The sequence below is a fragment of the Microtus pennsylvanicus genome, chromosome 1 (genome assembly GCF_037038515.1).
Source record: "Microtus pennsylvanicus isolate mMicPen1 chromosome 1, mMicPen1.hap1, whole genome shotgun sequence".
Classification (NCBI taxonomy): Eukaryota; Metazoa; Chordata; class Mammalia; order Rodentia; family Cricetidae; genus Microtus; species Microtus pennsylvanicus.
The window spans coordinates 57,232,095-57,246,456 of NC_134579.1; the positions used below are offsets into that span (position 1 = coordinate 57,232,095).

At 40.7% G+C, this 14,362-nt stretch overlaps 1 protein-coding gene across 1 annotated transcript in view; it reads left to right on the forward strand.

Annotated features, from left to right (window-relative positions):
* The first annotated feature begins 397 nt into the window (after window positions 1-397).
* Window positions 398-14,362, forward strand: part of Impg2 (interphotoreceptor matrix proteoglycan 2) — a 68,644-nt gene continuing 54,679 nt past the window's right edge. Inside the window, exons 1-3 of the mRNA XM_075954401.1 lie at window positions 398-482; window positions 920-1,147; window positions 9,261-9,427. Of these exons, the coding sequence (XP_075810516.1) occupies window positions 398-482; window positions 920-1,147; window positions 9,261-9,427 (480 nt within the window). The remainder of the gene's footprint in view (window positions 483-919; window positions 1,148-9,260; window positions 9,428-14,362) is intronic.

The window sequence follows — 14,362 nt, forward strand, 5'->3', positions numbered from 1 at the left end:
TACCATGCCTGAGCATGGAGTCAGAGCCTTGGGAGGAAAGGGGCCCGTGAAGCACACTGCAAATGCAGGGCTTGTTGAGGGAGGCGGGGCTTACTAAGGCGCTTAGGTGGCTAGATTAGAATTCTCTCTTCCCATCTGTCCTAATTAGCTTACCTCCCTGTTTCCACAGTGTCCCTATTAAGTCAGAAGAGAAGCCAGAGCTTCTCTGAAAGGACGAGTTTTATTCTATTATTTTATTTTTTTAAACTTATGTCAATTGACAATGGTTTTAGAGTGGTTGCTCACTCTCAGACATAAACTTTTAACTGCGAGCCTTTTTCTTGTGAACATTTGTTAGTGGAAACCTCCAAACTCCGGGTGCTCATTTTGTCGTCTCATTTCTTTGGTTTTGGCCTAAATGATTATGTTTCTTCTTTTAGGGAAGATTTCTCTGGGTATTTTGCTATTTTTTTTGGCAGGAGGAAATCTTGTATCATTCTCAGGTAATTCAAAGCTAATACTTGTTTTCTTGGGGACCTTTAATATAGTCAAAATAGTAATATTTGACATTGTTGCTGTTGGACAATATGACTATTAATCTTTACCATTGCTTTATTGAACTGCTTTAGATTTAGAAATCATCTCCCATGATTTGGGTAATAATTCCTAGTTCAAACCTTACACCCTTGCGTTGAAATTTGGTGTGTACTTAAATTTAAAAACAATCTTGAATTAAAGGATTACTAGCTAGATGGGAAGAAGCTTGAGTCCGTCTTCCTTCGATGTGCATGCATGTGTTTCGAGCATTGTCTTAAAGGTTTAACTGAAGCAGATGTCTGCTTGTCTCTATTTGTGCCTTTTGTCTTGCCTCTCCTTCCCGGGAAGCCCCGGGTTCTGCTCCCAGGCCTTTCTCTGCAGTAACAGACCATCTTTTCTGCAGAAGTGATGCAAGAACCCACGCGTGCAGTCTCCCTGCTCTTGCCTGAGAAGTCCATTGACCCTTCCCTGCCTCCCAGGAACAGGCAGCTTTTAGAGCCCACAGAGGCAGAGAGCAGGTGGCTGCTTAGAAGGCGGAGATCGATTCTGTTCCCAAATGGGGTCAAAGTTTGCCCCAATGAAAGCGCTGCAGAGGCGGTGGCCAACCACGTGAAGTATTTTAAAGCCCGAGGTAAGCAGATAGCCAAACCCTTGGACTCCATGACATTCAACCATTACATCTGTTGTGCGCTTTTATAGTAAGAAGGTGATAATGAACCAAATATTAGTGAGAAAAGGACTTAATCATGTTGATATAAATTGAGAGAAAAGTGTAAATTATTGTAATAAAAAATATCTAAATTTTTTTTAGTATATTTGAAAGCACTACTGTGTTACTGGATATATTAAATATAATTTTTTTATTTTTCATTGTGGTAATTTACCTACATATACCCACAGCACATATTTAGAAACAAAGACTCCCGTGCTTTCCTACTTATTTTATAGATGAATATATAATGGGCTTCTTTTTTTAATATTTATTTATTTATTATGTATACAGCATTCCTTCCATGTAGGCGTGCAGGCCAGAAGAGGGCACCAGACCCCATTACAGATGGTTGTGAGCCACCATATGGTTGCTGGGAATTGAACTCAGGACCTTTGGAAGAGCAGGCAATGCTCTTACCCTCTGAGCCATCTCTCCAGCCCCCTATAACGGGCTTCTTGACTGTGTACTTTGGACATGCCAGAGATGACTCTTCTCTCAGGGGTCTCACCTGGCTTTTGTCTCATTGATTAGGCAATATGATCCTGGATTCATATCTTCTGCCATGTGAATTCACACTATGTTTCTTACACTTGCTAACGTTGCTTAATTGGACATTGTCCATATGCCTTAGACATTTGAAGGATTTATCAAATTTTGCTTTTTATGTGTTCAACAGCCAATAAAAAGTGCTATTATATGAATGTGATCTTACTAAGCTAAATGTAGAGGTTGATTATGAAATGATTGCAAACATCAGGCCTGCCCTATTAAACATTCATCCGTTTGTTTATTGAGCACTCACTATTTCCCCCCGACACCAGTTTGTACAATTGTCTTCCTCAGCTGCTACTTCATTATCTTAGCTTTCTGTCCCTCGACATTCTCTTCTACACTACAGTTTTTAAAAAAATAAAAATTTAATGGCAGTGAAAACATATCATATATGTAGTGTTTTATGTTAATATAACATGGCACAGTGTTTTAGCAGCCCCTGTGAATATGCTAGTCTTGATTGTATTTGAGGTTATTTACTCAGGAAAAGGCTCTTCTCTTCCTTTTTCTTTTTTTTTTTTTAACACGATGGAGTTTTTTTCTCTGAGTAACAGCCCTGACTGTTCTGGATCTTACTTTGTAGACCAGGCTAGACTCAGAGACCCGCCTGTTCTGCCTCTCAAGTGCTGGGAGTAAAGGTGTGCACCACCACTCTTGGCCTGGCTTTTCTTTCATTTGTTAAAAGGGAATCGTAGACCTAGAAGTATTGTGTAGGACCCTAGGTTGGAAGTGAACTTGCAAAGTGACTGAGGACATGAAGGACCAGAGAACGGCAGTGGGTCATGTATCAAGGTGATTTACACTGCCTGGATTTTAACTTTAAATGGCTCAGAATATCCAGCTGTCTCAGCTGTTCATTCCACAGTAAAGAGGAAGGGCCAACCATTAAGGAATCTACTTCTGTTTTGTGATTATTTTGCTCTCATTTTTATAAAGTCATGAAGTACTGCTAAAAATAAGAGGTCAACAAAAAGAAAAATGAAACATCCTTAAAATAATGAATTCAAAAATACAGGTGCTGTGATTTGGGTTATTGAAAAGGAACCCTGAAAATATACATACAAGTAACATTATACATACTAAACAATTGTACTTATGTATTTAGGAATATACACATACATCTCTCTCTTCCCCTCCCTCCCCCCCCCCTCTGTGTATGTGTGTAACAACAACTAATGAAAAAAAAGGCTATGAACTTGAATTAAAGAGAGCAAGGAAGGGTATATGGAAATATGGAAGTATTTGGAGGGAGGAGAGGGAAGAAGGGGGAAATGATAATTATATTGCCCTCTCAATAAATAAAAGAAATGATTAAAAAAAAAGAAAGAACAGGGACCTCAGAAAAGTAAGTTAAACTATGGCATTACACTGTGGTTGTTATTATGATCATAGTATAAAAATATATTTTACCTCTTATGCTTTTGAAAACTGGGGAAGGACTGGGGATAAGGCCCAGTGTTAAGAGTGCAGATTGCTCTTCCAAAGGACCATAGTGATTTACAGCACTAGGTGGTGGGTCCCAACCAACTGTAACTCTATTCCCAGGAGATCTGGTGCCCTCTTCTGGTTTCCCTGGGCACCAGGCACACAGGAGGTGCACACATTCCATGCTGGCATTTGGTCTGGTTTGGGCCTGCACAGGTTTTCTGCATGCTGCCACAACCACTGTGAGCTCCCATGTGCAGCTGCCCTGCTCTGCCAACGTCTCCTGTAGTCATTTTACCACCTCTGGCTTCGGCCCCTTTTCCATAATGATCCCTGAGCCTTGGAGTTTTGCAATACATCTGTTCCTTTAGGCTAAGCAATCACTGCTGGCATTGCCATTGCTCGTGGTTATCCTCCAGACTCCACGGTCACACCTATTACTGAAGACACCACACGACTGAATCATAGAACATGGCAGAATCAAGCTGGTACCACCTGGACTCTTCATCCCTTCCTATCCAGCTTTCATAGTGCTGGACGGTGCTATGCACACTATCGGAAGAAACAGGAATCATCAGTCTTAGCCACCATGCGACAGACTTCCTACACTAGCCTGCTGTGGGAACTCTGTTCCCAGACATCCCCACTGGTGCAGTAGTGGCATGAACATCATGGGAGCAATCAACTACTTTTTGTTTCCTTGTTTTTTGTTTGTTTGGAGACAGGGTTTCCCTTCATAGCCCTGGCTGTTCTGGATCTTGCTCTGTAGACCAGGCTGGCCTAGCCAATCACTTTCTAATGGACTTTAAATCTCACACCACAAGATGAAATCCATACTTGGCACCATTAGAAGGTTAAGCTATGGCCGGACACATTATAGGCCCCAGGGAGAACCTATTACTATCATGCTACTCCATGGGCACAGTGGTTGACCACTTCTGATGGCTCACCTTGATACTAAGAGCTAGATACCATCTCTCAGCCCTCATCTGACAAGCTTCTATCTGCAGTATATGTGGGTAACACAGAGACCCACGACTGACAAGGCACAAAGAATAAGATATGCAGATACCAAGGAATTTTTTATTCAAGTAAAGAATCTACAGAATGGAACAAACATTAGCTAGTTACATATAGATAGGTAACAAAGAATTTAGATCTAAAATATATAAAGAACTCAGAACTTCAAGCAAGAAATCAAATAGCTGAGCTGGGCCAAGAGGTACATGACTTTAATCCCAGAAGTCAGGAGGCAGAGGCAGGTAGAACTCCGTAAATTAGAACGATATGAAATGAAGGCACAGCTTCCCAGAATCACCGGGGTTCTGCAAAGACAGCTCGAAGAAGCGAGGTACATCTGCAGGAAGCACGCAGACGAGCCATCCGTACCTACTAGGAAGAACAAGTCGACATCTTCCCGGTGGCCATGGAGGGTATGGGAACTCAAAAGCTGGGTGTGGTTCTAGTTGCTTAAAGCTTCTTTGCAGGAGTAATGTAGGATGGGCTGAAGCCCTCCATAACTCTTTCATGAAGTATGTATAGCACTGCCAGGTTAGGAAATAGAAATGTAGGGCAGTCGGTTAAAACTTGAATTTCAGCTGAACAACAAATGATTATTCTAGTGTTAGTGGGACCCATATGATATTTGATCTGTAGGTTTGCTGGCTCTGTGTCTCCAAGAAAGTTATTCTTTTCTTTTCAAACACACACACACACACACACACACACACACACACACACACACACACACACACAGGGTTTGAGTGTTTTGTTCATGTAAGTATGTGTACCATGTTTGTGACAGATGCTCATGAAGGTCAAAGGAGGACATCAGATTCCCTGGAACTGGAATTACAAACAGTGGTGAGCCACTGTGTTAGTGCTGAAAACCAAAACTGGCTCCTCTTCAAGACCAGTAAATACTCTTAATCACTGAGCCGTCTTTCCAACCTCCAGGAGAATTATACTGTTTCTCAAAAATACTTTTAAATGTCTCACTTTTTATCTCAGGCTGACCTGAAACTCATCATGTGCCTCAGGATGGCCTTGAACTTGTGACAATCCTCCTGGCACAGTGTCCCAGGTACTGGGATGACTGTCACAAGCCATTAAGCGCAGCAAACTTCTATTTTGTTACCATTGAAATGGGAGTGACATTAATAATAGTAATATCTTCAAAGGGTCTTAGTAAACACTGACTAAGACTTGTAGGGCCTTTGATGATCCTAAGAAAGCAACAGTATTGCTGATTGAGTGGGAGGAACGTATTGCTTATATTTTGTATTTTTTTCCAAGACAGGGTTTCTGTGTAGCTTTGGAGCCTGTCCTGGAACTAGCTCTTGTAGACCAGGCTAATTTTGAACTCACAGAGGTCTGCCTGCCTCTCTGCTTCCCGGGTGCTGGGATCCTTATAGTAAAAATGAATTTTACTATTAACTCATTAATATACACAAAGACGTCAACCATTATTCTGATAGGATTATATTAAATGTGTAGTAAGATCCACGTGGGACATAGATTACACATCAAACAACTATTCACACACACACAACAACAAAATCTAACAAAAGAAGCTCCTAGCTTGGTCTCTATTGCTGTCATAAACACCATGACCAAAAGTTTTACAAATATTATATAATTTTTAAATTATAATACAGTATTGTATTCTGAAACCTAGTTGTAATTACTTACTAGTTCAGAGCATCTTAAAGTGGCTTCCTTAGGACTTGTGCACACAGCTCTTGTCTGCAGGTGAAGGAAGCTTTTCTTCTCTCCTGGTTAGATGCCTGCTCTGTCCTTTCCTTGTTGTCTACAGCAGCTGACTCACTTTCCTTATCCACTTTTGTTGGATTTTCTCATGTCTTCATCTGTTGTGTGGCTCAGGAACATTCCCAGAGACTGTCAACAGTTGTCTTTAAAGTGACTTTGGCCCATCTGAATTGAAAGTAGATTTGCATAGTTTTATGGTTTCTGATGCTGGACATAAATCTCTGGGTATTGCATTTCAATAGATTCTAGACACAAAATATTAACTTAAGATAACAAATTTTCTTCTGACTTAACTGTATGGCCAATTTCTCCTTCATTTTATATCAGTAAGTACTTAGATTGTTTTAATTTTTACTTTGAATAAAGCTGCATAGGCATTGAACAATGTATGTTCATACTGTGGCGATGTCTATGTTCATACCACCATGCTGCCACCCATGAGGTCTGAAACTCTGAAATATTGACCCAGTGTCAATCTTTTCTCCTTTAAGTGTGCAGTGCTCACAGTGATGCAAAAGTAACAGATATATTAATGGCCCTTCAGATTTTATGCTCTGGGATGGTTGGCCAGTACGTTTAATTAGTTTTTATTTTCACACAGCAAAGTTTTACAAATATTATATAATTTTTAAAAATTTATATGTGTGTGTATTTGTGTGAGTGCATGCCATGTGTGTGGGTGCATGCAGTGGCTAGGAGAAGGTGTTTAACCCCATAAAGCTGGAGTTCCAGGCAGTTATGAGCTGCCAGATATGGGTGCTGGGAATAGTACTCAGGGCCTCTAGGAGCAGCAAGTAATCTTTTTAGAAAATGTTTATTTTTATCCTATATGTATGAGGGGTTCTTTTTGCCTGTATGGACAACATGTGTCTAGTGCCCTTGGAGACCAGAAAAAGGCACTGGATTCCCTGCAACTGTAGTTAAGTGTGACTGTGGGTACCATATGGGTGCTGGGAACTGAATTACATTCTTTTGCAAGAGCAGCCAGCCACTGCTATTAACAGCTGAGCTATCTCAAACCTCCTGGATATAATTTTTACTTAATGTGTTTCTAAAACCAATGAAGTTTTCAGAGTAGTTATAGGTTCAGAGAAAAATTGAGCATGATGTCCATAAAGTTAGTGCAAAGTTCCTTAAACTGCCTAGCATTAACATCTCATATTAATACAGTACATTTGCTACAATCGATAGTCCAACATTGGCACATTATTAACAAATCATAGCTTACACTGGAGTTCACTGTGGTGTGTATTCATTGGGTTTTGGTGAAGGTATGATGATGTTTACCAACGATTACAGCGTTCTTCAGAACAACTCCACCTATTCATTGCCCTCCTTCCCAACCCCTGAGGAACACTCATCTTTTCACGGTCCCCATACTTTTGCCGTTCCACAAATTTTATTGGGCTCATACAGATTGGTTTTGTTGATTTGGCAGTGTGCATAATTTTAGTGCTTTGAAATCTCATTTTGAAATAATAATTGAATAATATTCCATTGTGTGGATTTGCCAGAGTTTATTTTCCATTCTTCTACTGAAGGCTGTCTTTATGACCTCCAGGCTTTGGCAAGTGTAAATAAAGCCATTTCAAACATGTTCATACAAGTTTTTGCGCAATCATATTTTTTTTCTTTGCTTGCGTGGATGCCAAGGAGTGCACCTGAACTGGATTTGTTTCTTTTTCTGTATAAAAATGAATGACTATTATCTCCCATTTTCAAGCATGAGTTGTGTTTGCTGGAGAGTGACTACTCAAAGTGAACATTTTCTCCCCGGCTTCAGTGTGCCCTCAACCTACAAGCCCTGAGGAGTTCCAAATGCTCCTTTAAAAATGTCCAATAAGTTTTCCAAAGAATAGATCACATTCATTTGCATTTCTGCATTTTACCCAAAAACCTCCTGGCTCTTTTAAATGTCATTTTCTCTCTTTTATTTTTCAAAAGCTTGTATTCTTTGAAAACTTCATTAAATGTACTTTGACCGTATTATTCCTCCTCAGCTTCTCCCCAATCCCCCCAACTCTCAATTTACCCTATCTCATGTTCCTTCTCTCTTAAGAAAACCCAAACCAAAACCCCTCAAGTTCACTACTCCTGGCTATGAGGCCTGTCCTGGAATGAGGTTGGTATACCAAATGGCACTCTATTGAAGAAAACTGACTTCCCCTCACACCAGCAAATGAATGCCAATAGCTCTGAGCTAGAAGCAGGACTTTGTCTGATCTCCCTCTCTGTGCTGGGGTTTTGTCTGGCTTGTGCATGTCTTATACATGTTATTACAGCCATGTGTTCATATGTGCATCTGCATGTTGTGTTGGGACGCAGTTTTCTTGAAGTCATCCACCTCTTCCGGCTTTAAGTCATCAGGCGTCTTTTTACTGCAGTGTCCAAAAGCATCATCTTTTGAAAAGCTGAGAAGTCATGACTTCAGTTTAAAAACAGGAGCTTAAAATTGCAGTGTCTATTAATAAAACAGATTCAACACAGTATATATTTTTAATTTTTTTCCATTAAAAAATTTACATTTCCTCCCCTCCCATTCCTCTCTTGCTCCCCCCTCCTCCTCCTCCTCCCTCCCCCTCCCTCCTTAAGAGAGGGCAGGGAATCCTGCCCTGTGGGAAGTCCAAGGCCCTCCCCCCTACATCCAGGCCTAGGAAGCTTTGCATCCAAATAGACTAGGGTCCCCAAAAGCCAGTATATGCAATAGAAACAAATCCCAGTGCCTTTATCAATGGCTTCTCAGTCAGCCCCCATTGTCAGCCACATTCAGAGAGTCCAGTTTGATCCCATGCTCATTCAGTCCCAGTACAGCTGGATTTGGTGAGCTACCATTAGATCAGGCACACTGTCTCAGTGGGTGAACCAACCCCTCGCGGTCCTGACTTCCTTGCTCATCTTCTCCCTCCTTCTGCTCTTCAACTGGACTTTGGGAACTCAGTCCGTTGCTCTGATGAGGGACAGAGACCCTCATCAGATTAACACAGTATATTAAATCTAACTTTCATTTTCATAAGACATAAACATGAAATAAAAAATAAACAAGGAACATGTTCATTAAGAGGTGAGTTAATGCCCCTTATAAAGGAATAGTTGGGGAGTACCATTTTTTTTTCAGAACTGAAAAGTTTGAACAGGATGTTTTTAGCTGAATGCCATCCTCATGACCCTCCAGAAAAGATATTATGGCCAAAAGTGTTTCAGAGAAAGGGGAGTGAGTTGTCCCATGATCATCATGAGAGCCACAGAACATGTTATCCTTTTCTACACATCTCTCTCTACTTTCCAGTGTGCCAGGAAGCCATCTGGGAAGCCTTCAGGACGTTTTGGGATCGACTTCCTGGGCATGAGGAATATCGTTACTGGATGGACTTGTGTGAGGCTGGAACCACAAGTGTATTTGAAATGGGCACACAGTTCAGTCAGTCTATGGAACATAGAAGCTTAATCACGAAGGTAAGTGTCGCAAGGAAGAGAGAAATTGTTAAATTGTTGTAGGCATCGTTGTACATGGCTAAAGGAAGAGAAGATAACATGGTTTAAGGTTTCCGAGTGAGCTGCCCTAGGGTATAGCTTAGTCTTATATCCCTAGGTCTCGCCTTTCATAATGAACACTGTTAATGCAGAAACAGCCGCAGCCTTGTTTATAGATGTAAATGTATCAAAATAATGTTATGCAAAAATTCAAAGATAAGGACTGTGTGAGTTAAACTTTATTGCCAAATTGCTTTATATGTTCATTCAGAATGGATCCTAGTCATTCTAAGTTAGAGGATATAGTTTATTTAGCACATGTAGCGAAGTATGAATGTGGTTTTAGTTCAATTTGTTTTTATTTGTGTGTATGTATGTGGACGTGCATGCATATATACACACGTGTGCCATGGCAGACATACAGAGGGCAGAGCTTGGAAGCCAGTTTTCTCCTTCCACCTTGTTTTTGATGCAAGGTCTCTCTTTTAATTTTTTGCTCCTGCACAAAATAAATGAACTCCCGACTGATTCTTCTGTTTCTCCCATCCCACCTTAGGAATCTTGGGGTTACAGAGGCAGACCACTGTACGTGGCTTTTCAAACATGAGTTCTGTATTAGTCAGGGTTCTCTAGAGGAGCAGATCTTCTAGAATGGATCTATATATTAAAAGAGGATTCCTAGAGTGATTTACAGCCTGCGGTCTGGCTAATCCAACAATGGTTCTCTGCCACCAGTAAGTTCAAAAATCCCGTAATTGTTCAACATGAGGCTGGATGTTACAGCTGGTCTCTATGTTAGAATCTCAAAGAAAGAGTTTCTAAAACCAGTGAAAGAATGCTTCAGCAGCAGGACAGATAAGCTTGCCAGCAAGAGTGAGGGGAAACAGGCAAGAAACCAGGCCCTTCCTTCTTCCATGTCCTCTTATATGGGCCATTACCAGAGGGTGTGGCTCAGAGTTAGGATGGATTTTCTGACCTCAAATGAGCTGGATTTAAGGTCAGTCTTCCTAACTGAAGTTTTTCTAAACAAGAAAAATCCCTCACAGGTTTGTCCAGCTGTATGGGTTTTAATTAATTCTAGACATAACTAACTTGACAACCAAGATTAGCTATCATAGGCTCCAAGGATCCAAATCAGGTCATCTGGTTTGCAGGACACATGATTTTACCTGTTGAGCCATCTTGCCAGCCATGTTTGCTATGTTTTATTATCAGAAATTATAGAAATTATTTAATGGATATTTGTTGAAATAAAATTATAAAAGTAATAGCCTCATGTATTTTTCTACTCCCTGCAATCTTTGAAGTTTATGAATATCATTTTCAAGTACTGGCTGCAAGTATTACATACTGAAAATAATTGTTGGATGAATAGCTAAAACCAGTTGTTTAAGTAGGTCTGAAAAATTATTATTAAACAAATAGCTCTGAGTTATTTTTGTTTGATCCTTATGAAATAAGAGTGTATCTAAAAGAAACAAGATGAATCATCACGTTTTTTCATTTTTAAATTTTATTTCTAGTAAAGAAGATGTACCATATTCTTTTAACATTTGGTTTTACAGTGGTGATCTCATTACGTGGGAGAAAGTTGGGTAGGCGGATAGTTTACTAAACATGGGTGGACCAAAGACAGATTTTATAGGGTCATAAACATTTTGCAGACGTGCAAATTTTTTATGTGTTTAAAATGAACTCATCTATTTGCCATGGTGTGTCACAGTTCAAGTGAAGACACGGTGTCTGCCTTTTCCCTGTCATATTTATAACTGCTTCATTTTAGAAATTATGAAAATAGATGCATCATCCATGCCGCCCATATTTTATAGCTAACGGACAGCAACCTTACCGCCCATATTTTATAGCTAACGGACAGCAACCTTGCAAGGTGTTATTCATTTTGTAAATAAAGACAATAAATACATTGCTTGCCCTTTATTACAAAATCATTTGTAATCCAGAACTATTTTTTCCCAAAATTTATATTTTTGGATATAAATATTGTTCAGCAGCACAGAGCGTGGTATCCTGTGCAAGGCCCTGTGTTTGATTAGCAGCACTGCAAAAACAAAACAAAACTCTCAAAGCATGTTTTCCCCTGTGTTATGGAGCTCCCATTCCAGTTGTTATTGATCCAAAAGACTTCCACAAAGAAAAGAATCATGTATTCATATTTGTATCATCCCCGTGTATTTCAAATTGTGTCCACAATAGTGGATCAGCAACTAAAGCAAGAAATATATACAAGGGGTTATTAACTTAATAACAGAATTTTGTGATGTTACACTAAAATGTGTTGCTTACAAGTGGGACTTTAGTTTTAACTTGAAAGTCTAGGAAATATGCTTCAATGAATACTTAGAGCTTGTAGATTAGACAGGTGATGCGCTGTCTGGCTTGAGTCTAAAGGGGTAAATGTGAGTTGGCAAAAAAGGCGAGGTTGGACAGGCAGATGCAGGGAACAACACAAACTGTGTTTGTAGGGTATGGTTTAGGCCGGTGTAGTAGAGGGATATGCTAGAAATGACAGGTCAGACGGGAGGAGGGGAGAGTTTTAAGAGGCTTGGATTTGGCTCTGTGGGTGACGGGAAACTTCAGGGTTGTAAGGGGATAAGACAAAGGAGCTGGCTTAAAAGCTTGGTCTTAAAAATTCACATTTATTTATTTATTATTTATTTATTTATTAATTAATAAACTGTGAGAGTGAGAACAAGGGAGGAACTATGGAACTTCTGTAGGAGTCAGTTCTCTCTTTCTGCTTTGTGGGCTGCCAGGATTGACCTCTGTCAGGCTTGGGGGGAAGGGCCTTCACCTGCTGAGTCTCTGGCCCAATTTTGAACTCTTAAAGGTTGTTTGAAGGGTTACTACAGAGAGTCAGTTGACAGAGAGACCGGGTAGGAAGCCACTGAGACTCCTAACCAGATCATGGGACAGAGAAAGAACGTGATGGACAAAAGTAAAGAAATAGGATTTGTGGGGTCTTGTAGTTGCCATTTTCTTTGGGTCACCAATCAGCTCCCAAATAAAGACACCGAGACTTATTATTAATTATGAATGCTTGGCCTTAGCTTAAGATTGTCTCACTAGCTCTTTTATCTTAATTTAACCTGTTTCTATTCATCTATGTTTTGCCTCAGGGTTTTTTTTTAAACCTTTCTTTCACTCTGTATGTCCTACTTTTCTGCTTCTTCTATGTCTGTCTGTCTGGTCCCTGGTGTCTCCCTGCCTTTCCTTTTTCTTTCTCACCCCCTCCCCAGACTAAATTCCTCTTCTCACTTGCTCTCCCTGCTCAGAAGTGCTGTCTATACCTCCTCCCTTGCTATTGGCTGTTCAGAATTTTATTAGACCAAGCAGGTGCCTTAGGCAGGCAAGGTAAAACAGCAACTCCTCTTTACATTATTAAACAAATACAATGAACATATATTTACGTACTTAAACAAAACAAATATTCTACAACAGACTGTGGCAGATCAGGTGGGAACAGGGTGGGATAATAGTGCTGGGAGCCTCCCAGTCCCTAATGGGACTCAACAAGATCAGAGTTCAGGCAGGAAAGTCACTGTGCTCCTTGCAGATGAGGCAAGAAGGGTGAAGTTATTTTGAAACATTCATCTTAACTGCTCACAAGAAGTGTTCGTGGTTTGATGTTTTCATATGAAGCAAAGGAGGTGGTCTGGGTTTTTAATTATAGGAATATTCACCGGCTTTGATGTACTGACTGAATGCATGAGGTGACAGATTATTTTGGGAGGGACCGTAGAGGAAGAAAAGGAGCAAATTACTTAATGATATCTCAGAGTGACTTAGGTAATTTTCTTTCCATTCAACTGTCGTGGCCCGTGAGGGTCCAACATAAATTCCCTAATTCCTCAAACCGGCTGGAACGGAGTCGCGAGGAAAAGAACTGACACAGCTTACACCGTCATCATGGAAATGGCACGATTGCCGTTTATTCTCCAAACATTTTATATACCCACACCAAATTGAGCGGGGAAGGGGAAAAACACATTACGCCATCACCTAGGCAAACTAGTGCCTGGGCTCAAGTCACATCCGCATCTAGCAGTCAGGTAGGCCCTGAATTAGCATCTCTATAAGACATCCTTCCAAATTACAAAAGAAAGGAAGCACCAAATATCTGAACTCTTAAGTCATCAGCTTCAGTCAAACATCTCTTCTCAGGTAATCCACATCTTAACAAAAGAAGCTAGGAGCAGGCATCCTGGCCTTTGTTAAGGGCAGAGACAGCTTGTCTGCAGAGCTATGTGGTCAGCTCCGACCGGGCTAATGGCTTTTGTGCCATATCGAAATATGGGCCCACATCAACAGATGAGAACACTGATCCTTTGAATCAGAAAGGACGTGGGGTGTGTGCTTGTAACTGGGAGGAGAAATGGGAACTTTAAACTAGACCTTCTGGATCCATCTTAATCTTCTGTACACACTTTTTTTTTTTTTTGAAGTAAGAGTACACAGGAACATCAGGGCACGTAAGCAGAGAGAATGCTAGGATGTTTGCACGGTTATAGAAACAAACGTGACATCATCGGTACCTGCTGTTAGTATTCTGGCATCTGTGCTGCCCTGATTTTGGAGTATACGTCCTTAGCTGTAGCCACTAAGAGCACCTCCCGTGCACATTCGCCCTGCCCACCTCCTATCTCTCCCTCTTTCTCTGTCTGTCTGTCTGTCTGTCTGTCTGTCTGTCTGTCTTTCTCCCTCTCTTCTCTTCTGCCACTCCAGTCCCCAGAGGCTGGTCTCCCTTCTCCCCTTCCCCCTTTTCCCATTCACTTTTCCCCAATAAAAATAACCTCTCCACTGAACTCTGTCTCATAGCATCTTTCTCTCCTGCACCACTTTTTAAAAATCACAACACCTGCATTCATGATTTGCTTGTCCTTAGAGATTAGTGGCCTA